The sequence below is a fragment of the Lutra lutra genome, chromosome 16 (assembly GCF_902655055.1).
Source record: "Lutra lutra chromosome 16, mLutLut1.2, whole genome shotgun sequence".
NCBI classification, from domain to species: domain Eukaryota; kingdom Metazoa; phylum Chordata; class Mammalia; order Carnivora; family Mustelidae; genus Lutra; species Lutra lutra.
Window position 1 is genome coordinate 5,959,017 of NC_062293.1, and position 22,940 is coordinate 5,981,956.

At 55.1% G+C, this 22,940-nt stretch overlaps 1 protein-coding gene and 2 long non-coding RNA genes across 13 annotated transcripts; all 3 read right to left on the bottom strand.

The window, feature by feature from the left end:
* Positions 1-518: 518 nt before the first annotated feature.
* On the bottom strand, positions 519-16,525 carry SLC16A5 (solute carrier family 16 member 5). 10 transcript variants are annotated; one of them, XM_047707296.1, is made up of 7 exons: positions 16,103-16,237; positions 14,809-14,993; positions 12,041-12,218; positions 11,553-11,787; positions 8,506-8,649; positions 3,373-4,182; positions 519-2,112 (listed from the first exon to the last, which is right to left on the bottom strand). In XM_047707296.1, the coding sequence occupies exons 4-7, from the start codon at positions 11,749-11,751 to the stop codon at positions 1,862-1,864; spliced, it is 1,404 nt and encodes a 467-aa protein (XP_047563252.1). In that variant the 5' UTR covers positions 11,752-11,787; positions 12,041-12,218; positions 14,809-14,993; positions 16,103-16,237; the 3' UTR covers positions 519-1,861. The 10 variants fall into 10 exon arrangements, with proteins under 10 accessions (XP_047563252.1, XP_047563253.1, XP_047563251.1 ...); XM_047707297.1 differs by having other exon boundaries at positions 14,809-15,146; positions 16,103-16,188; XM_047707295.1 differs by lacking the exon at positions 16,103-16,237 and adding an exon at positions 15,748-15,856.
* Positions 4,930-5,418, bottom strand: LOC125087228 (uncharacterized). The gene is made up of 2 exons (XR_007123386.1): positions 5,087-5,418; positions 4,930-5,055 (listed from the first exon to the last, which is right to left on the bottom strand). It is a non-coding gene; the product is annotated as an uncharacterized LOC125087228 (long non-coding RNA).
* A 731-nt stretch (positions 16,526-17,256) lies between the features above and the next one.
* Positions 17,257-22,940, bottom strand: LOC125087227 (uncharacterized). 2 transcript variants are annotated; one of them, XR_007123384.1, is made up of 3 exons: positions 22,808-22,940; positions 18,866-19,073; positions 17,257-17,412 (listed from the first exon to the last, which is right to left on the bottom strand). It is a non-coding gene; the product is annotated as an uncharacterized LOC125087227 (long non-coding RNA). The 2 variants fall into 2 exon arrangements; XR_007123385.1 differs by having other exon boundaries at positions 17,257-17,415.

The window sequence follows — 22,940 nt, forward strand, 5'->3', positions numbered from 1 at the left end:
AAAGATATCTGTTTTCAGGAAGTGGGCCTAATAGGGGTTGCACATTTCAAAGCCTGGTGGCTATTAGAGCCAAAGATATCCACCTATCCACCAGTCTCACTCTCTCCTTTTCCACTCAGTTGAGATGGAGGAGGAGGAGACAGGACCGGGTAAAACGTGTCCAAGTGTTCCCCCTTCAGGGCACAAGCTGTGGATGGTGGCCAAGTACATGCCTGGGTGAGGAGCAGGAAGGCCTTGGGGGTCTTCAGGATCAGACTTTTCAAACAAGAGACTCTGATTTATCCAGGCCAGGCTCCTCCTTTTTTAAGGCCCAGAGATGGTGAACAATTGCCCAAAGTCACACAGCAGATTGTGGCAGAGACAAAACATGAAGTCTATTCCAGCTCAGAGCCTTTCGCTTCACCTCTGCACTACTTTCTTTGACCATGAGGGGGCACTCATGGCAGGGTCCTGGAGAAGACAGTACTTCCCCAAGGATGCTTACTCATGTCCGCTGGACAGGAGAAGGCAGGCTGGAGTCAGGTCATGCAAATAAAATTTTATTTTCCTGATAAGGCTTTCTTGTTGGAGCCTGGTTGAGCCCGAATCAACAAACAAGGCCTTGGGTCACAGCAGCGCCTGCTGCGCAGGGAGAACTAAAGGGGGAGGGAAGGGAGTACTCAAGGCCTGTTTTCCAGCTTCATTAGTTCACGGGGTTTATAACCTGCTGCAGGAACGTTTTTGTCTGTTATTCAAACAAACTCTATGTTTCCATTGCCTCAGGTGGTACCCTGCTGGGACAAGCTTGGGCTGATGACAGCCAGCCCCCAAGTGATGACCTCAGGAACCCTACCAGCAAAAAAAAGTATGTGTGTGGGGAGCACTGACCTCCACACCCCAGGCAGAAGCCCCCTGGGGAGTGGAGGTGGGCTGGCAGCTGGCCCAGCCGGCTACTTACCCTAGGGTGGACACCTCTGACACAGCAGGGAGAGGAGGGCAGGAGAGGGAGAGAAGGCTTCTGTTGCAAAACAGCTCCATTTTCCCAGAGGTCTCCTGCCCTGCCTAGCAATCCTTCTGCGCCCCTGCTCACTCAAATGTCAGGCTTTCTCCCACGCCAGCATGCAGCTTTATGACCAAGATACAAGGCAGGGGCACAGGAGGGAGGGAGACCTTACAGCAGGCACTGCTGAGTGCAGGGGACCCCTCAGACTTCAGTGATTCTAGGACCCAAGCCAAGGGCTCCCCTCCAGTCTTTTGCCCAGACACCAGGTTGGGTCGTTTCCCCAACCGTTAATCTGTCCGTGTCCTGTGTCCATGCCAACCCCTCAGCCTGGCTATCCACCACTGCCAGTCCCAGCTCATTCTTTCAAGGGGTTCTTTTCCCCAAGGTTCCAGTCAGCATGAGGCCCAACAACCTGTGCCCGGGCCCTTGGGAAGAAAGGGGGCGGAGAGCGTTGGAGGAGGGGTAAACTCTCTGGAACTGTCTGGAGGCCGAAGAAGGACAAAGAGATCACATCGGAGACATCCAGGCTAGACTGGAGGGTCCAGTATGTTGAGTGGCAGCAATAGTACTGGGCAGCCCACTGGGCTGAGCCGGCTGTGACAGACCCAAGCAGGGTTTAGACTCACTTTCCTAGGCTCCAGGTATGCTGGTGCCCCAGAGAAAAAATCAGAAGGACCCGCTCCTGGATCTGCTGGTTGGAAGGAGCTCTGAGTCGTTGGGAGGCCAGCCTCCAAGGTCCCAGCTCCTGGCTGAGTCCCAGTGTGCAGAGCCTAGAAGGCTTCTGGCTTCGGGCTTCCTGGGCAGCCCCTCACCCCAGCCCCTGGCAGCTGGACATCACATTCCTGGGCTGCGGCAGTGGTCACTCATGGACCTCAGGGCTCAGATGCTGGTCACATACATGACCTCGGTGTACAGGTGCTTCTTGGCACCACGTGAGTCCTCCACCATGAGGCCCTGCTCTGAGGGCACCCCTGTGATGGCTCCTTCTGCCTCGGCCTGCATGCCTGGTCTCTCCTTCTTCTGCAGGGCACAGAAGCTGCCACCCATGAAGAGGGCAGCTGATATAAGGAAGAAGCTTGACATGTAGAAAACGTAGCTAAAGTTGTTGTCGGTGGTGTCCAGGAGGAGCCCTGGGGGACAGAGAGCAAGTTAGGCCGCTGTCTGGGGATGCCAGGCCTCCCTCCCACTACCTTGTGTGCTCTCCAAGAGCAGAGATTTCATTTCAGGCTCTGCGGTATCCCCAGGATGAGCCACTATGACTGGCACATAGAAGACATTCAATAAAGATTTGTGGACTCAAAGGAGAACAAGAACATTAAGCCTGCTCTCCAGGGGGCAAGAAGAACCCTGGGGCCAGAAGGGCACCTCATGGCATGTCTCCCTTACCCTTGGTGGCAGGGAACCAAGCACACAAGAGCCAGTAGTCCGGGATACCTACTCAGCTACACCTGGGCCCTCCCACACCTCCTCCTGGGTAATCGTCTCCACTAGTTGCTTTCATCAACTCCCTTGGAAACCACAACTTCCAATGACACACTTGGGAAGATTCCCCCTTGTCATCAGAGGACTGTACTGACTGCCACCATCGCTGACTGCCCTCCAGCCTCAAGGGCTTCACACAGCTTCCCTGTTACTTTGAATGTCACATCCTTGGCTGCCTGGCAAGTCTGCCCATGGGGGTCTCTGCTTCCATACCTGTTTGTTTCCCTCCTGGCACAGATCACCACGCTGAGCACAAACCTGTGTCTGGTTTGACTCTCCCACCAGAAGGGAAGCCCTGAGAGGTGGGGACTGGGCATCTGTCCCCAGTCAGCCAGGACCCCCAGTGACTGGCACAGGCGAACCAGTCGTTAAGGCAGGTGTTCCTGTCTGCCTTTTGGAGATGACACTGTGGCTCAGAGAAGGAAAGTGACTTGCCTGGGTCCCACAGGCAGGAAGTGCGACAGCCAGGATCTTAATCAGGCAAACATGCACGTGGTTTTCTGCTCTGTGCCAGGCTCTCTGCTAAGCTCTTTGCTATATAACTGCGGTCCTCACCAAGTCTATGGGGTAGATCGTATTAACCTCCCCACTTTGCTGATAAGAAAACAGAGGGACAGAGAGGAAGATGAAGGACTCAGGCAAGTCTGGTACCCAAAAAAAAAAAAAAAAAAAAAATCCTTATTTTTAACTGTTCATGCCCTGGGCGCCAGCTGGGGAAGAGGTTGCAGCTTGGAAAATCACAGACGCTTAGAAAATCACAGATTCCAAGTCCCTCGCCCTGGAGATGCTGGATGGCACCCAGATCTGTTCAAACTGTTCCCCTTTGCCCCACCTCCACGTCCTGCCCACCCAGGCCACGGCCACGCACGCCCAGGCCACACCCACATCCGCCCCAAGGCGGGCCTCACCAGCCAGGGGCGGGGAGATGAGGATGGAGACGCTCTCCAGGACGGTGAAGAGGCCCAGGGCGCTAGAGAACTGATCCATGGGGACGATGTCCATGAGGACCTGGAAGATGAGGGCCCCGATGCCGCTCATGGACACGCTGTACAGCAAGCAGTAGCCCACCAACACCCGGAAGTCGGCCGACGCGGCGCACACCAGGTTGGTGAGGCCATTGAGCAGGGCCGCCAGGCTGAACAGGTACTTCCGGTGGCCCGCGAAGTCCCGCCGGCCCGCCACCAGCCCGGCCATGGGCCGCAGGAAGATGTTGCTAAAGCCAATGATGGAGATCAGGAGGGCCGCCCTGTGTTCGTCCACCCCGTGCCACATGGCGTACGGCACCAGGAAGACGTGCGGCAGCAGGAAGCCCAGGATCATCCACATAACGCCCAGGGTGTACACTCGGTAGCCCGCGTTGTGCCGCAGGATATCAAAGGCCAGGTGGCGCTGGATGGCCCGACCACACGCTGCCAGGCAGCCGGGAGCAGGTGTCTTGGAAGGTGGAGAGGGCGCTTCTGTGGTCTCAGGGACCACGGTGGTGGCCACGGGCCTCAGGATGGCCCCACAGACGCAGCAGTGGAGAAAAACGCCGCCGAAGACAAGGAAGGTGCCCCTCCAGCCCAGGTCCTCCAGGAGGTAGCGGGAGAGCAGTGGCCAGAGCGTGATGCCCAGGGAGACGCCCACCGAAGCCAGAGCGTTGGCCAGAGCCCGGTGGTGGTGGAAGTAGAAGCCCAGCACGGTGATGCTCGACTGGAAGCTGAAGCACATGCCCAGGCCTGTGGTGGGAGGGAGGAGACTGGCTGGAGGGCATTCTGGGCCTCCCGCCGGCACCCAGATGAATCGTGGGGTCCTGCTCCATGTCTGCCCTCCTTCTGTTCTGGCCCAGACCCACTTCCAGGTCCCCAGAGATTGAGGATGGAAACAGCCTGCCTTGCCACCTCCTTAGAAACATCAGCTCTGCCCTCCCAAGGCTGCCACGGGCACACTTGTTGCCCTTTGCACAGCACCAGGCTGATCTTTAAAAACCTAAATTGAGAGGGGGTTGCCTGGGTGGCTCAGTCAGTTAAGCATCCGCTTTCAGCTCGGGTCATGATCTTGGGGTCCTGGGACGGAGCCCCATGTCGGGCTCCCTGCTGAGTGGGGAGCCTGTTTTTTTCTCTCTCCTTGTCCTCTGCCCCTCCCCCTGCTTGTGCTGGCTCGCTCTCTCTCAAATAAAGACTAAAATCTTAAAATAAATAAATAAGTAAATAAAATAAAAACCTAAATTGGGGTAAGTCACCTTTCAAAGACTTCCCATTACACCTGGAAAAAAATGCCACAGTAGTTGCTGTGCCCTGGAAGGCTCTGCAGGGTCTGGCCCCTGGTCATCTCTTGGGTGCCATCTCAGGCCATTCTCCCTGTCACTCACCATGATTGAACCGCATCAGCTTCCTTCTCTTCCTCTGGACACCAAGCTGCCCCCCCAGGGCGGGACATTTGCAGTTGCTGTTCCCACTGCCTAAAATATGCTTCCCCTAGACTTTCTCTCCTGGCTCAGCTCAGATGCGACACCCCCACCCTCTCTGTGCTGCCCGAACAGCTGAACATGTTGCAAGAGAAAGCTCACGGCCACACCATGACCACGATTCTCAGGTGGGCTCTCGGGCCACCTGTGATGCCACTATCAATTTTCTCTCCCACCCTCCTGGATGACCACCAGTCCTTCCCTATGCACCTCCCCCAGTACCCCCAGCTGACCACTTGCCTTCTGTTTGTGACATTGGACTGTCTGTCCCTGCTGCCAGCCAAGGTCAACCCGCTGCTTATGCCCTTCATCTTGTCCACTTAAGGCATATCCCTCCAGCAATTTCTTTCTCCTGCACCACCCACTTTCTCCTCTTTGCCAGATCATTCTCCTTCGTTGTTATTCCTCCCATTAAAAACAAAACAAAGGGCGCCTGGGTGGCCCAATTGGTTAATCATCTGACTTTGGCTCAGGTCATGATTTCGGGGTCCTGGGATCAAGCCCAGAGGCTGGGCTCCCTGCTCAGTGGGGAGTCTGCTTGTCCGTCTCCATTTCCCTCTGCCTCTTCCCCACACCTCGTGTTCTCTCTCTCTCTCTCAAATAAAGAAATAAAATCTTTTTTTTTTTTTAAGATTTTATTTATTTATTTGACAGAGAGATCACAAGCAGGCAGAGAGGCAGGCAGAGAGAGAGGAGGAAGCAGGCTCCCCACAGAGCAGAGAGCCCGATGCGGGGCTCGATCCCAGGACCCTGAGATCATGACCTGAGCCGAAGGCAGCGGCTTAACCCACTGAGCCACCCAGGCGCCCCAAGAAATAAAATCTTTTTAAAAAAGCAAAACAGGGGCGCCTGGGTGGCTCAGTGGGTTAAAGCCTCTGCCTTCGGCCCAGATCATGATCTCAGGGTCCTGGAATCGAGCCCCGCATCGGGCTCTCTGCTCAGCGGGGGAGCCTGCTTCCCCCTCTCTGCCTGCCTCTCTGCCTATCTGTGCTCTCTGTCAAATAAATAAATAAAATATTTTTTAAAAATAAAAAATAAATTAAAAAACAAAACAAAAGCAAACAAAAAAAGAAAACGGAAACCCAGCCCCAGCTTGCTCCCACTCCCTTCTCAGTACCTGCTCCCGGTAGCCCCAAGGGTCTGCGGGCTGGGGTGATCCCAAAAAGGAGGCAGAGAGGGAGCAGATGTGTAGGTGGAAGGGTCTTGGGGGTTCATTCTCTCTGCTACAAAGAGGAAGAGGAGCCCACAAGGAGAGGCCCAGGAGCAATGGCGTCCGAAGAGGAACAGGCAGTACAAAATGTCAACCAGGAAAATGCAGGAAAGGATGAAAAGGAGCAAGGTGCTAATAAAGGAGAGCCCTTGGCCTTCTGTTTGGAAGCTGGTGAATGTCGTGTGCCTCCACAGGCAGTTGCATCCTGCAGTATAGGTGGGACGTGTGTCAGAGGCTTGGAAAGCTATGGGCAAGGGAGGGAGGAGGTCAGGCAGCGGATGGAAAAGCAGTCCTGGCGTGGTCTTCCGGCAGTTAGCACCAACCCTCCTCACCGTGACCAGATGAGTTTGGCCTGATGCCTCAAGTCCTGATGTTCTCCCTCAAGGTCACAGGAAGACGTACCTCAGGAAGACGTACCTACATTCTAATCTTGGTTATAAGGGACCTTTCCCATAAATCCTTTGGTGTTACATGTTTCTTTAGGGTCCCCTGTTACTGGCTCTTAACTGAATGTGGGTGGGGGGTTTTGTAGGTTTGTTTTTATTTTATTATTTTTTAAAAGATTATTTATTTATTTGACAGAGAGAGAGAGAGAGATATCACAAGTAGGCAGAGAGGCAGGCAGAGGGAGAGGGGGAAGCAGGCTCCTCGCTGAGCAGAGAGCCCAATGTGGGGCTCGATCTCTGGACCCTGAGATCATGACCTGAGCCGCAGGCAGAGGCTTTAATCCACTGAGCCACCCTGGTGCCCTGTTTTTATTTTAAGTGGGCTCTTCACCTAATATGGGGCTTGAACTCATGACCCAGAGATCAGGAGTCACATGCTCTACTGACTGAGCCAGTCAGGTGCCTTTGAATGTTGTATTTTGACTCAGTCTGTAAGATTCTGTCACCCGGGGAGTTTTCCCCTATTGCATGGAATGATGCTCATAATATTTTGTGAAGCTAATAAGGCAGTTTAAAAAAAGCAAAGAAACCCAAAACAACTAAAAAAAAAACCAAACAAACCTCTCTTGATCCCACAGCCTCTTCCGGGTATTGGCCTGTTTCTCTGTCCCCTTCATCAAAATTTCCTGGAAATACTTTTTATCTCCACTGTCTCCAACTCCTGTCTTTCTCTTTGCTCTTGACCTGCTGCAATCAGACTTTCCACCTCACCTTTGGTCCAGACTCCCTCTTATCAAGGTCAGCAACCTCCATGTTGCCAAATCCAGACTGAGGCTGGTTCCCTTCCATCTGACCCACCAGCAGCCTGACACAGCCCTCACTCTCTCCTCACCTTCTCAAGAAACCTCACTCTCCTGGGCCTCCTCCTGCCTGTGTCCCTCCTTCCCACCAATGATTGGACACCGCAGGGCCCAGTCCTCAGGCCCCCTCAGCCCCCCACTCTTGTTCCCTCAGTGACAGCAGAACGATACCTCCTCTCAATACTAGAATGCCAGCCCTGTCGTGAGCAGCCGAGGGCCTGTCCCCGAACAGCGGACTGGATGCTTCCACACCTGAGTTTCCCAACTGCCCACCAACCTGCTCCTCCCTTCGGTTCCCCACTGTAGTTAAAGGCTACTCCATCCTTCCGGAGTTTGGGGCAAAAACCTTGGCGTCACCCTTCTTGGCTCCTGGAACCTTGGGTCATCCTTGACTCTTCTTCTCTGGACCTCCCACGCAGTCCTGAATCTGACCTCCATCGTACCGCCATGGTCAAAGGTAGGCCATCTCCCGTCTGGGTTATGATGCTCATACCTGTCTCCTGCTCTTAGTCCCCACCCAGTGCACATATGTTGAACACAGCAGCCGGAGGGCTTTACAAACACCAGCTGGATGACGTCACTCACCCCACCACCTGAATCACTCCCATGGTTTCCCATCTCACTACTCGGCCATCAGGCACTACTCCCCATCCAGCCTCCACCCTACTTTTGCTCGTGCCCTCCATTGCCCCTTGGGCCCTTCTGGGCTTTGCACTTGCTGTTCCTGCTGTCCGGAATGCTCTTTCCCTGAGAGCCTGGCAGCAGACTCCCTCACCTCCATGAGCTTTCTGCCCAAATGTCACCTCCTCTGCAAGACCTTCCCCGACTGCCCTGTTGAAAGCAACAACCTCCCCCACCTTGCTTTATCTCCTGCCTGGGGTGTCCTAGATGTTTTATCTCTTTGTTTGTTTAATCTCGGCCCACCCACCCCCCAGCCAGGACACCATCCCATCAGTGGTCCTCCCTGGCTTCTCAGATGTTTGTCACCATCAGAAACAATCTTTCTCATTTACACATTCATTGTCCCTCTCCCTCATGGGATTGATAAGCAGCCCCAGAAGATTAGACATCCAGCCTGCACTTATGCCTGGCACTTTTTGGCAGGCACCCAGAAATTCTCAAAATGGGAAGACAGTCACCTGTGATGAATCCTGCTGTGAGGTAGAGCTGGCTAAGGGTGCGGCAGAAGGAGCCTGCTACCATGCCCAGGCTGGCCAGTGCGCCCCCCAGCATCGCCGTCACTCGGCAACCAAAGCGTCCCACCAGGATGCTGCACAGGGGTCCTGTGGGGAGGAAGCAGAGAGAGGGGCAGGGGTGAGGAGGCAGCCAGCAGGTGGCAGCTGAATGAGGACAGGAAGGAGGGAGAGAGGGCCTGGGAAGGGGTTCCAGCAAGAACTAGCCATGTGGCTGGAAGGGCACAGCCCTGGGGCCTATAGGTCTCGATTCTGATCGCCACCCGGCCCCAGGCTGGCTATGGGCTGGGGCAAACCCAGTCCCTCTCTGTGCCTCCCCTACAGGAGGTCACACTGGATGACATCTGACCACCTGTAAGCGGAGGTGGAGGTCCTGCAAGGGCTCGGTTTAACCCCTAACAAGGATCCCCAGAGCTTCGGACTGAGGCCCTTCACTGCACTGACCTGAGGCTGATTCCATCCGAGTAAAATAGGCCTGGCTAGTGACCTGGGTAGATGCCCCTTGCTGGGGGTTTTTCTCGGTGGGTGAGGGTCCCAGTTTATCAAAACGATGGCGAGTGCCTACAGCCCCCACCTGCTTCCCATTCTCAAGAGGACTGGCCACAGCCCTGCCACTAGCCTCCAATCTGTCTAGGGTGGGCAGCCTGGGGTGCGGGAACACTCACTCCACACCCCCTTGCCCTGGCCTCGGGAGAGAACTGGATGGGGTGCTTTCTCCCCTCCCCCATCACTTCCAGCCAACACAAATTCTTTGGCTTCGGGTGGAGAGGGGCCTGTTCTCCTCCTCCCCACCCCCACCTTGAGCTGCCTTCTCACCAGCCCAGACCCAGAGCAGAAAGGAGCCAGTCCTGGCTGGCTGCTTCTCCACACCTCACAGGGCCCCATTCACCAGGTGCCCTGCTCCCCAAGTACACACAATGGAATTTCTATAGTTACTCTCCCAGAGAACTGCCAAAGGAAGAGGGAGGGAGGGAGGGAACGAGCGTGTGCTCGAGAGCGCATGCCCAGTGTGTGTATATGTTTGGGGTGGAGAGGGGATGTGTGCATGTGAGCCAGTATGAGATTGGGAGTGACGCAGGAAGTAGGCAGCCCGCACTCAGAGATAATCAAGCACAGGCAGCCATAGAGGGAGAGGCAAAACTGCAGTGAACATGACCACTGCCCCACACATGGTCCATCTTCCCCACCCCAAACTCTGGTCTGACTTTGGAAAAGTAACACTGGGCAAAGCCCCAAGTCATGGCATTGGGGGTAGAGGTTGGGACCTGTGCCAGCTTACCTCAAACAGCCAGGGGCACTGGGAGGCAGGGTGTTTCCTCTACTGGGCACTGCTTCTGCCCTTAACTCACTCTGCAACCCTGAACGTGCCTAGTACTTGTGCTTGCTTGCTTTCTTTATCTCTAAGATGTGTGGGGGCCGGGGGTGCTTGAGATTGAAGATAATTTCAAGTTCAAAATTTCTCTGGGGACGCCTGGGAGGCACAGTTGGTTAAGCGTCTGCCTTCGGCTCAGGTCATGATGCCAGGGTCCTGGGATCAAGTCCCTCATCGGGTTCCCTGCTCAGTGGGCAGTCTGTTTCTCCCTCTGCCTGCCACTCCCCTTGCTTGTGCTCTCTCTCCCTCTGACCAATAAATAAATAAAATCTTAAAAAAAAAAAATTCCTCTGATACTCTGAATGAGCATGGGCTAAAGGTGTGTATGTGAGACAGACAGACATACAGATGGGAATCCCAGGCCAACTGAAATGTTGGCATGCCTGCTAGGGGTTGGGGAGTCTAAAGCTGGTTAGGAGTCGGGGTCCCCACTGGATGCCTGTTTCCCAGGCCCTGGCATGGATTCCTTTCTGGCTGCATGGAACGAACTGCCTGAGATTCCCACTTCTGCCCCAACCTTGCAGGTGAAAAGGTCATGGGGTCTGGCCTAGTCCAGGCCTCTCCCAGGGCCCTAAGTCCAGGCCCCGCCAGGTTCAGGGTTCATCTCAGGGAGGCCATCTCTCCCAGTCTGACCTCTCCCCCAGTTAGAGGGAAGGACCTGGAAAAAGCGAGCAGGCTGCTCCTGCCGGGTGGAGGGAGTGGCAGGAGGTGTGCAGGGAGGTGGAGTCAGCAGAGCCAAGGAAAGTACACGGGGAGAGCCCTGTGGGCCAGGAGATCTTGCTCCTGCTGACCAGGGCCTCCTGCCCCATCCCCCATCCCCGCTTGCAGGTCCCTGTCTTTGGAGTCTCCTTGAAGAGCTCTCAGGAGTCAGGGGTAGGGCCCTGAGCCCAAGTCTATGGCAGGGAATCTCCCAGGCAGCCCCGGGCCATCCCTCTTCACGGAGGTCAGGGGAGGTAGGGATGAGAGGGTCACATTCTTGAAGGAGCCAAGCAGGAAATGGCGGGGGAGGCTGCCTTCACTTGAACCTCCCCAGCCCTTGCAATACCCCTTCTGCTTCCTGGGGAGAGATGGGGCTCTTTCCCTGCCCCCATCTTGCCCCTTGTGTTTTCCTCGAGCCCCCTTTCCCATCCTGAAGCCCCCGCCAAGGTTCTCCGAATACTAGCTGCTGGTAACTCATGGGATTCTCCCTATGATCCCAGGTAGGAGGTGGTAGGGTGTTGGGTGTTACCTCTATATTGCAGAAGAAGAAACTGAGGTTCAGAGAGATTACCCAAGCAGCAATTCCTCAAGTCTGAGCTAAGCGTCTGGCACTCCCACAATCTGCTCGGATCCTCTCTCGGCCTCCAGCCACTGCGAGGACTGGCTGTGCGCCTTGGGAGCCTCCATACCCTCTCCCCATCCCCAGCCCAGCCAAGACCTGCTCAGCCCAGTTCAGCACAGCCCAGCCCCGTATTCCAGCCAGGGGGTGCTGAAATCAGGTGACATTTTAGGAATTCACCCCATGAGACAAAGCCTGTGGCCTCAGCGAAAGTGAGCTCCGGGAGGCCAGGGAGACTGTGGCTTCCTCCTTCACCCTGCGCTCTTTCTCAACCCTCCCTCGGCCCCTCCCCAGGCTGCTCACCCCCAGCGTGGAGCATGGCTGTCAGGATGGAGGGGAACCATGAGGTCTCACTGTTGCTGGCTTGGAACTCATGCTGTAGTTCAGTGAAGAAGATGCCAGTGCATGTGGGGAAGCCCAGAGTGAGGCCCTGGGTCACCAGGGAGGCCAGCAGCACCACCCAGGCCCAGCAGCCCTCTGCACGCTCCAGGACCTGGGGCATCCTTTGCCGTTACCACGTTACCACTGCCTGGGCCACCTGTGGAGGGGACAGAATGCAGCTGCCAGCCCCAGTTCACCTGCCACTTTCCCTGGGTGGCTGAAACCATCCCTTCCTTTGCCCCAGCACCACGTAGCACAGAGGGCACCGCCCCCTGGGAGGTGGCCAGAGGCAAACGCGGTGGCCTTGGCCTTTCCTTTCACCCACTTCCCAGAGCCAGCCTGACAGGAGGCGCAGGCAGGTGAGCCGTCAGTGGGATGAGGCAGGTGGGAGGAATTCTTTCTAGACTTACAACATCTGGTGGTCAGTCAGTAGGCGGCACTTCCTGGCCCGGCCTTGGGGCCCCCTCCTGTACACAGCAAGCACTCAATAACAGCTTGTAGAACGGAACAGATCTCTAGAGCCGGCGACGTCCCAATTCCCCCGCAGGTATGCACAGATGCATTTTCAAACATTCATAAGCAGGCTTCCTGCACACAAACACAGACTTTTGCAAAGCCGCCTTGACAGCAGCGTCCGCTGTCAGTGCTGCTGAGACGGCCTGGGTGAGTAACTGGGTGCTGGACATCGTCAAGGAGTGTACACAGAATAGCTTTCCAGGGTGCCACACAGGGTCCTGGGATGGAGCCCCGCATTGCCTAGGGCTCTCTGCTCAGCAGGGAGCCTGCTTCCCCCTCCCCCTCTGCCCGCCTCTCAGCCTACTTGTGATCTCTCTCTCTCTCTGTCAAATAGATAAATAAAATCTTAAAAAAAAAAAAAAGGCACGGGTCTCATCTGAAGGCCCTCTGATATTCCTCCTTCCACAGGGAGCTTGTGGCAGAGTCAAGTTCTACAGCAATGCTCAGTAATGACCCACCACCTGTCAGGGCTTCTCTGAGCAACATTCCCCCAAAACACACACACACACACACACACAGTCACACACAGTCACACATGGGCATATACCAAGATACACACTCACAAATACACACACACAAACACACTGCATAGACAGAGACACACAGAACCACACAGGTACATAGACTTATAGGCAGACACACACTTACACAGACACACATAAACAGAAAAGTCTAGAGACACACAGACATACAAAGTCACGCATGTAGGCCTGCCCAGACATATACAGAGAACACACATTCACGGATACACACCTATGTGGACACATGCAGACAAGCCCAGAGACAAACAAATGCAAACAGACACACACTACACAAACATACAGACACATACATGCGCACACGGTCACACACACAGATACACCCACCCCCATCTTTGGCTCAGTCCTTTCTCAGTTTTTCGCCCCATCCAGGCTGCTCCCCCACCCCATCACGGAAGCTGCCATGACCAGGCCTCAAAGCCCCAAGGCCTTTCCCCAGATGCGAGGCCCTTACCCCGTCCCCTCTGTCCCTGCTCTCCACCCGTTCCCTGGTCCTCCCGTGGCCCTCAGACCTCACCCGTACTCAGGGCTTAGGGCTCCGGCAGCCTTTGCCTCAACGAAGGCAGTGGATCCCTTGAGCTACAGTTCCCACAGCCTCCCTCCTTCTACCCCAGGTCCTGAGAAGATCCATGGAAACCCATGGATCTACCAGAAATATGCAACCCCATCCTCATGCCACGCCCTGTACTCCACACTTTCCCCGCCCCGTCCACCAGACCCAGGAACTTTAAAACAGCACCTAAAAGGGATCCACCCCAAACCGCCTCCTTCTGACGCTCCCATCTCTTCTCTGGGCACCAAGCCTTCTTTCTCCCCAAAGGACCCCCAGGAGCCCTGCCAAGGTGAGCAGCCCATTGGACAGAGTGCAATGAGCGTGGGCGCACGCCTGTGTGTGTGTGTGTGTGTGTGTGTGTGTGTGTGTGTGTTCTGCAAGCAGGTCCTGCCATCCTGGCTCTGGCTTGTGTATTGGCCCCAGAGATCCCTCAGCCCTGATCCTCCTGGCCCCGTTCCAGGCTCAGGCAGAACTCCCATACAGTTCCCTTCAAGGATTTCTGTTCCCGCAGCAAATGGAAAGGTCACCAGTGCAACCTGATCCTGTGTTGGCCTAAATGTCCCCTCCACAACCTCTCCAGAGCTGGGACCTCAGTCTTCCCTGACCTGCCACTTTCCCCTCTTCCTCCCAGAAGGGCTGCCAGCCTTCCTCCACTGCCTTCCCTTCCTCCGGCTCTTCCCTTCACAGCTGCCCTACCCTGTCCCTTCCCCAAGCCCCTGGGACCCTGCTGGTTTCCCTTCAGAGCAGCATACAGTCCCTCGACCCAGAGGTGGCAGGGAGGAGGTGGACGACAGAGGAGACACAGGCCCAGCTCCCCTCACCCTGCTTCCCCAGCTCTGGTCCCTTGTCATTCCTGTTTGTTCTGCCCCTTTAGAGAGAGGCCTCTACCACCTGCTCCCACTCCCATCCCCCATCAGAGGCATCTTTAGTGCCCTTCTCAGCAGCCACTTCTCCAGGCAGCCTTCTGGGGACTTTGTTCAGGATTGCGGCCTTCACTCTGCATCCACCTTCTGTCCGGATCTTTCAGTGCAGCTGACTTTTCCCAGCCTCTCCTTCCTCCAGGCCTCCCAGGAGAGTCAGAACCCAGGAAACCTGGAGCACCTCTGCGCTCTCTTTGCACACTGGGAGGACCCTGGCCTCCCTCTGGGGGTTCCCCTGAAGACTCTGCCTTCCACCAGGGGGTGTCCCCTCCCAGACCCCAAGCAACTCCTATATCACAAACAGCCTTCTTGTCTGGTGGGCACTCCAGCCCCTTCCGCCAGCAAGTTCCTCATGGACTAGGCTGCCGAGGTTCCAAAATCCTAATCAGAGCAAATGCTGTCGGTCCTTCAAGATTCAGCCCTGACAGTATTCCTGGGAAGCTCCCCTGACCCCAGGCTAGACCAGGCCCTCTTCTTCTATTTCTTTCTTTCAATGTACTTTTCACACCACATTGGAATGGATCCTTCTCTTGTTTATCATTGTTGTCCCTCCCCCCCCAACACACTCCCCCTACTCTAAGAACAGGGACCTCTTCACCCACCCCTACCAGGCCTTGGGCGAGCACAAAAGATAATTTAATGGGACCCACCTGTGTTCCCCTGGGGTCAGGCAAGACCAGAACCAAGGGTGACCTGGCTTCCTGGTGGGCAGGTCCATTCCAGAAAACTCAAGCAGAGCAGAGACGAGATGGGGCTCGGGGCTCTGGCTCCAGTGCTGCCCCAGAAGGGAAGTGGTCTTTCCTTTGCTCTGGGCACCACGAATCATGGTCGCTGCCTGGTACGTTGTGGCAAGGAAGGAAATGCAGCTGGAGATACCTAGCTTGCACTTCCAGGGACCGGAAGATCTCCACTGGAGCTGCCCACCTCAGCCCGCAGGGACCTCAGCCCAGAGTCTGAGTGACTCCCTTCATGCCCAAGTGGCAGGAAGCTGTGGGCAGGGCACGAGACCAGAAGCATTTCTTGTCCTTCAAACACTGCACACATCGCTTGGTTTGTGTTTGGGGCCTCCGCAGAGCCTCAGCAGGGCGTCAGAATCCCTTCTCTGCCCCTCTAAGCTTACAGGCATGGTCAGGAAAGGGAGCGAATGCTCTCACTCAGGGCTTTGGTGTGCTGAGTGGAAGGGATGCCCCTCTCGCATGGTGAGAGGCAAAGGAGGCACCATGCGCTCCAGGGCAGGCCCAGAGGACCTGAGCCCCCCTCCCCCTTCCCAGACCCCGTATCAGGCAGGGCCCAGGACACAGGGTGGCAGCGGCAGGAGAGCTGCCAGAACCAGCTTGAGGTTGGGACCGACAAGCCCTCAAACCCCTACACTTGGCAGGCGCTGAGGAAGGAACAGGGTGTTCCAGAACTCCTCGAGCTGGGACAAGTCACTCTCCTCCTTTCTCTGTCTCCAAACTTGCCCCCACGTTCCCTCAGGGGCCCTCTGACCTCGGCCTGGAAAGGGGGATGGGATAGGCAACAGGGACCTCAGGACCCGTTCCCAGCTTGGCCCCGTGTCCCTGCCGTCCGGGGTCATTCCGCTTTCCCACCTTCCCCAAGACGGATCTTCCCTGGGTGGGGCTTCTGGGACGCCCTGGCGCCCTGGGCACCCGCGTGGAGATTTCAGGCCAGGCTCGCGTGGTGCCCGTGCCTCCCCCACTCCCCAGGCGGTGGAGGGTGGCAGTGGCTCGGGAGAGCCCCCTCAGGCGTGGGGGTCCCCAGCCATCGCAGGCTGGGGCCGCTCAGGAATGGGACAAGACTTTCCTGCAATCTCAACCCGGAGCCCGTCACAGGCGGGAAGGGGCCCCGGAGGTTCCCGGAGAGGCGGGTCCGCCACGGCGCTGACGGGGACCCCGGCGAGAGGGCACCTGGCGGACAGTGGGGAGGCCCGGGGAGCCCGCTCACCGGCTCGCGCCGCCCGGCCGTGGGGCGGCTCCACTCCCGCCGAGCGCGACTTCCTGCGGCCCCGCGGGCGAGAGATGGACGCGGCAGGACGCCGCTGGTCGGCGGAGAGCCGCGCCCTCGGGGGGCGGGCCGCAGGCCGCCGGGGGGCGGGCCCACCTCCACGACGCCGGCGGGTGGGGAAGGGCCATCCTGGCCCCCGGGGGGCGGGGAGGGCGTGGCGGGCGGGGCCAGGGCCTGCACCCCTCGTCTCAGCCGGGTCCAGTGGTCCCAGTGGCGGGCCGCCGGGCTGCAGACGCCCGCTCGCCGGAATCATTTGCATGTCATTAGCATATCATTTCTCCCGCTCTCTCCGAGTGCAAGGGCTCCCCGGAGGGGGAAGGAGAAAGCGTGTGATTAAGGGGCTCTACCTCCCAGCGGAGTCGGGTGGGAGGCCACCGTGGAGGACCCGTTCTTTGTCGGCTTTAGCCCCCCACTGGTCCTTCCACTGAAAGCTGGAGTTTGAGGGCCACACCCAGAAGAACTCTGGCATCTGGGGCGGACCCGGCGCGCCAAGAGGATTACCCCTCAGACCCTGGGGGCGGATCAGAGGACGCCCACCACCTTCGCAGGCGCCGCTCAGACCTGCAGGCCCTTTTCCATCTTCTCCACCTAGCCAGCCCTTAAAATGCATTATTTAAAGCTTTTTCAGTTACTGCAAGGTTATGGTCATCGACACAGTGTGGCACTGGGGTGTCTGCTGACTTGGTTGGAAGAGCGTGAGACTTTTGATCTGGGGGTGGGGGTTCAAGCCCCAGGTTGGGTGTGGAGATTACTAAAAATAAATAAACTTTAAAAAGGGCAGTGTGGTACTGGCATAAGGATAAACTTATATATCAAATGGAAAAGAATTCAGAATAAATCCTTGTATTTCTGATCAGCTGATTTTCCACAAGGGTGTTGAGACAATCCAGGGTGGAAAGAATGGTCTTTTCAGCAAATGGTGCTGGAACAACGGAAAATCTACACGCAAAAGGATGAGCCTGGACTTTTGCCGCGCACTATGACAAAGAGGGGGGAAGGTCGTAACTAAAACAATAAAACTTTTAGAAGAAAACATGGAGTAAATCTTGATGACCTTGAACAAGGCAATGGATTCTTAGATACGACACCAAACACCAGTGACACTTGAAATTAAAAACTTTCATGTGCCAAAACACCATCAAGAAAGTGAAAAGATAATACTGAGCCATTCAGGTGCCCCATCAGCTGGGGTCTTGATCTCAGAGTTATGAGTTCAAGCGTTGCTTTGTGTTTAGTCCTGGATGAAGAGTCTGCTTAAAAAAAAAAAAAAAAAGATGTTCAACATCATTAGATATCAAGGAAATGCAAATCAAAACTACAATGAGAGGGGTGCCTGGGTGGCTCAGTGGGTTGAAGCCTCTGCCTTCAGTTCAGGTCATGATCCCAGAGTCCTGGGATGGAGCCCCACATCAGGCTCTCTGCTCAGCAGGGAGCCTGCTTCCTCCTCTCTCTGACTGCCTCTCTGCCTACTTGTAATCTCTGTCTGTCGAATAAATAAATAAAATCTTTATTTTTTTTTTTAAAGATTTTATTTATTCATTCGACAGACAGAGATCACAGGCAGGCAGAGAGGCAGGCAGAGAGAGGCAGGCAGAGAGAGGAAGGGAAGCAGGCTCCCTGCCGAGCAGAGAGCCCGATGTGGGGCTCGATGTGGGGCTCGATCCCAGGACCCTGGGATCATGACCCGAGCCGAAGGCAGAGGCTTTAGCCCGCTGAGCCACCCAGGCGCCCTTAAATAAAATCTTTAAAAAAAAAAAAAAAAAAAAAAACACAATGAGATACCACTTCACAACCAGTAGGATGGCTTAAGTCCTGGGTGAATTATGTTGGAGATATTTACATTAGTTGTAAGGTACATCTTAGACATAAGTCATCTCCGTGACTTGTCTCATTTCTTGCCAATAGTCTCCGTGCTGGGGTTGGCCCTTACACAAAGGGACATTCGCCTTAGCCTGAGTTTCCATGGATACAAACATTGCGAGGAGGGAATGGGATCCATTAAAGTGCATCCATGGTCCTCTAGGGATGGTCTCAGGCGTGTATGGGGGACAGAAGGGATCCTACTCCAGAGTCTGCACCATCTTAGCACCCCCCTCCCCCACTTCAGCCTGGCTCAGTCCTGTGAGTGGCATCCCTGCTCCTCGGTACTCAGAACAGACCGAATGCAGCCGTCCCCTCCATCCTTGGGTACTCTGGCGGAATCCAGGGACTTAGAACCCGGGGACTTCCTAGAAGCTCCCACCCTCTTTTTTCCAGGATCTCACTGTTCTCTGGGGAGCTCCACGTTTAACTTTGACCTCTGCTTCAACAAGATAAAATTGATAGAGCTGTGGGAACACTCCCTCCACCTTCCTGGACCGTGAGTGCTTCTTGAGGGTGCAGTTCCCAGCAGGCTGGAGCATGGTCACCGAGGCCACAGAGCTCCGAGTCAGGGTCTGGCGGAGACATTCTCTATGGCCTTCCCCAGCCTTCCTCTCTGACTCTGTCCCCTAAGTGCTGGTCTAAGTGCACAGCCTAGTGTCACATCCCATTTCGTGAGGGCCTATGGACAGCTGTCACTATGGGTGAGTGGCTAGGGACACAGAGTTGGAAGGGTCACCATCCTACAAATAAAGGAACTGCGGCATCTGTGCAAAGAGAGAGGAAGGCACTTGCGTGAGAACATAAATTTTCAGGAATTCATAGTAAGTAATTTGTACTTACTATCACAATCACCATACATCAGGACAGATATCAGCCACCACCACATTCTGTTGCTGGTTGGCTGGATCCTCTGAGATCTCTGGATGCGTGTGGTTGTCCCTTTCCCTGAAACACTGTCTCGGGGAGCCTTGTCTTCATCCGATTGGCCCCTCGTTGGTCTTCAGGTGTCTGCTTTGTAGCCCCTTCCTCCAAGAAGACCTCTCAGACCCTATAGGTCGAGGCATTAATCCCTCTGAGTGCTGCATTGTCTCCCACTAAGCTCCTCGAGGTTTAGGAGCTTTCTTCCTGGATGATCAGTCCTTCCCCAGCACTTCGCACAGTGTGTAATGCAGGATTATAATAGCTATGAGAAGGGTTGACACATATGGAGTGCTGTCCAGGTCCTGGCTCACTGGCTGAAATGAAGGAATGGATGAACTATTGCCCATCCAAGTAATGCCCCCATTCCTGGGTCTTAGCACCCTAAGCCCACAGTCTGGGATTCTTTTTTTGTTTGTTTATTTATTTGACAGAGAGAGAGAGATCACAAGTAGGCAGAGAGGCAGGCAGAGAGAGGAGGAAGCAGGCTCCCTGCTGAGCAGAGAGCCTGATTCAGGACTCCATCCCAGGACCCCAGGACCCCCACAGTCTGGGATTCTTTAAAAATATTTTAACTATTGGGGCGCCTGGGTGGCTCAGTGGATTAAGCCTCTGCCTTCCGCTTAGGTCATGTTCTCAAGGGTTCTAGGAACGAGCCTCCCATCGGGCTCTCTGCTCAGCGGGGAGCCTCCTTCTCCCTCTTTCTCACCCTCTCTCATACCCCCTGATTTGGGATTGTCCCTGTGCTTAGTCCTGGCCTGAGTTCAGGGGCAATGGTCATAAATCAGGCAGTCAGTCACTTCTAGAACTATGGCCTGGACACAGCGCTCTCTCCAAATAACCACTTTGCTCTCTTCTAGCCTGGGAGGGGGGTGTTGGAAGGGGGCTCCCTTGGCTCTGGGGTCACCCTTTCATCTTGTGTCCCTAATTCCTTCTCCTGATTCCTCCTTCCTGCCTCTTAACCAGACTCTCTCCTCCAGCATAGGCTCCCCCTCTCCAGAGCTCCAGGCCCCTCTCCTTGTGATTTTCTGTCACCCCAACTCAGTCTGTCCCCACAGCACCCTTGCCATCTTCCTTTTCAGACTGGGCCCCACTTCTGATCTCTGAAGTGGTCCCAGCTTCCCTCCCTCCCCTTCGCCTCCATCGTCACATCCAGTGACTCATTAATTCCACTGACTGCTCTTTCCCGTCTTGCTCGTATATCTTACCCGGCTGGTGCCACATCAGACCTATGCAGCACAGACCCTGAACCTCAACAGGACCTCTCCACTTAGCCTCCCTGCCTGGACTGCCAGATTCATCTTCCCAAATCACCCACCTTTTCAGGGGCTGTACCTAAAAGCCTTCCCTGGCATTGGGTTCCTGGACCACTCCGCCCACACCTGGGCAGGGCTCTGGACACACACCAATTTCCCAACCCCTCCAGCCCACGCGCTGATAGCTCACCCGTTGCACTCACCTCTTCATCTACCCCACCGCGCACACATTCCTGCCCTCCCTTACCTCCTCTGCTCATGTCCTCACTCCACCTCCAAGACCTTCTCTCTCCCTCCCACTCAGTCTCAATCAGGCAAACTGGATCATGCCATTCCCTGAAGGACCTCTCTCCACGGTGCCAGGGCACTGAAGAATCAAGGTCAGGTTTCTGCTTGCTGCCTAGTCCCCTGCTGGTCCCTTCCCTTCTTTTGCTCCGGTCCTGACCGACGTTTGATCATACCCCTGTTTTCACACCCGTGCTAGCGAACTACCATGGAAACTCCCACTGTTTATTAGGAGAGAAGCCACGTGCCACCTCTTCTAGAGAGGTATCCATGGTGGTCCCTGATGTCACAGCTTCCAGAGCCACGACCACCTCGGGGATGACCAGTTTTGGTATCTCCAGCATCTGGCAGAGCACCCAACACATAGCCTTCAACAGGTGCTGTGTTGGCTTCCTGGGGCTTCCACAAAGGAAAGGACCACAGACTGGGGGGCTAAGACAACAGAAACATATTCTCTCACAGTTCTAAAGGTTGGAAGTCTGAGATCAAGTTGTGGGCAGGGTTGGTTCTCTCTGGAGCTCTGAGGGAGAATCCATTGCACACCTGTCTCCTGGCTTCTGGGGGCTGCCGGCGCTCCTTGGCTTGTGGCAGGATCATCCCAATTTCTCCCTCCATCTTCTCTTTGTGTCTGGATATCTCTGTGACTCTGTTTTCTTATAAAGACACTGGTCATTGGATTAGAGCCTACCCTACTCCAATATAACCTCCTCTTAACTAATTATGTCTACAAAGACCCTGTTTCCAAATCAGGTCACATTTTGAGGTTCCTGGTGACATGAGTTTTGGGGGGCACTATTCAACCCAGTACGGTTGCCCAAGATGCATTTGTGGCCTGATGGAGTCACCCATCCTCAGGGTGCAGCCCCAGGCCCCCCTCCTCTGAGACATCTTCCCTGGGGCTCCTGGCCTGCCCCCTTCTGCACTGAGTCTCCTTCCCTTGGGAACCGTGGGGGTTTTAGCATTTCTCGCTAAGTCTAAAATTCCTGCTGGGTGTAAATCTACCCAGAGGAGTTCTGAATCATCACACATATAGGCTGTTGTGCAAGACTGGCGTTTAAACGAGCTCTGGTCTCTCTTAAAATGAAACAAAACCAAAGGTCTATGCTCTGTCCATTCATATTCCCCTCCAGCGCCTGCTCCAGCCCCCTCTACAGCCCAACTGGATATGAGAGGTGTCCCCTCTCCCTGGGTGTGCTTCCAGAACTCCCCTCCTTCCTCTGTCCTCAAAAGCTGAACTTCTACCCCTTCTGGTCATTCCTGGGTCACCACATCTGAAGGACTTGTTTTGTCCTCACCTAAAGCCTCTGACCCCACTGACCCCTCTCTCCTTGAAATTCGTTCTTTCCTTGGCTTGCAGGACATCGTTCTTGCCTGGGTTTCCTGCCACTTCTCTTGCTACTCTTGCTGTTTACCCTTGACCTTTGTGGGGTTTTTAAAAATTTTATTTATTTATTTGAGAGAGACAGAGAGACAGAGAGAGCAAGAGAGGGAGAGGGTCAGAAGGAGAAACAGACTCCCCACTGAGCAGGGAGCTCAGTCCCTATGTGGGACTCAATCCCAGGACTCCAGGATTATGACCTGAGCTGAAGTCCCTTAACCTACTGAGCCAACCAAGCACCCTACTCTTGACCTTTGAATGGCAGAGTTCCACAGACTCTGACCTTCACCCTGTCCTCTTTTGCGCCACGCCTGTGGCTCCAGCCACCACCTGTATACTGATGAGCCCGCGTTCCAGATATCAAACCTGCAACCCTCTCTTGTGTGCCTCAAAGGCACCCAAACCCAACATCAACCAGTGTTTGCTGTGGATGCTGTCCTCCACTGCCCCTCCCCCACACCCCAGCCAAACCGGGTCCTTCTTCTGGAACCTGTTTCAGTAAATGGCAGTACCAGCATCCCATAACCTTCCTTGACCTTCCATGACCTTTGGTCTCTCTCATGTCCCATATCTAATCCATAACCAAGTCCTGCTCACTTTACTTCCTAGTATTTCTCTCTTCTAGCTGCCTGCCCTCATCTCCACCATCACCACCCCTGGACCGTTGTTGTCCATCTGAGACCTCAAATTCCTGTTCAACACTATAGCTGCACTGATATTTCTACAAAGTAAGTCTGATCTTGCCTGATTTCTCACCCTGCTTAAGACTCTATGGTGGCTTTCTAGGACTTGCAGGATGAAGATGAGCTCCTGGTATGGTCACAAGACCCTCAAAGCCTGGCCCTTGCTCACCCTTTCAGCCCCAAATTTCTCTTCCTCACTCACTGCCTCCAGCCACAATGGCCCTCTCTGCTTGCCATGCACACCCAGCTGCGGGGGTTTTACCTCTCCTGGCCCCCTTGCATGGAGGACTATCCTGATCCCTTTTGCCTGGAAACTTCCATTATTTCATATCATGGCTCAAACATCACCTCCTTCAGGAAGACATCCCTTATTTCCCTGGTGAGGCTGGTTTCCA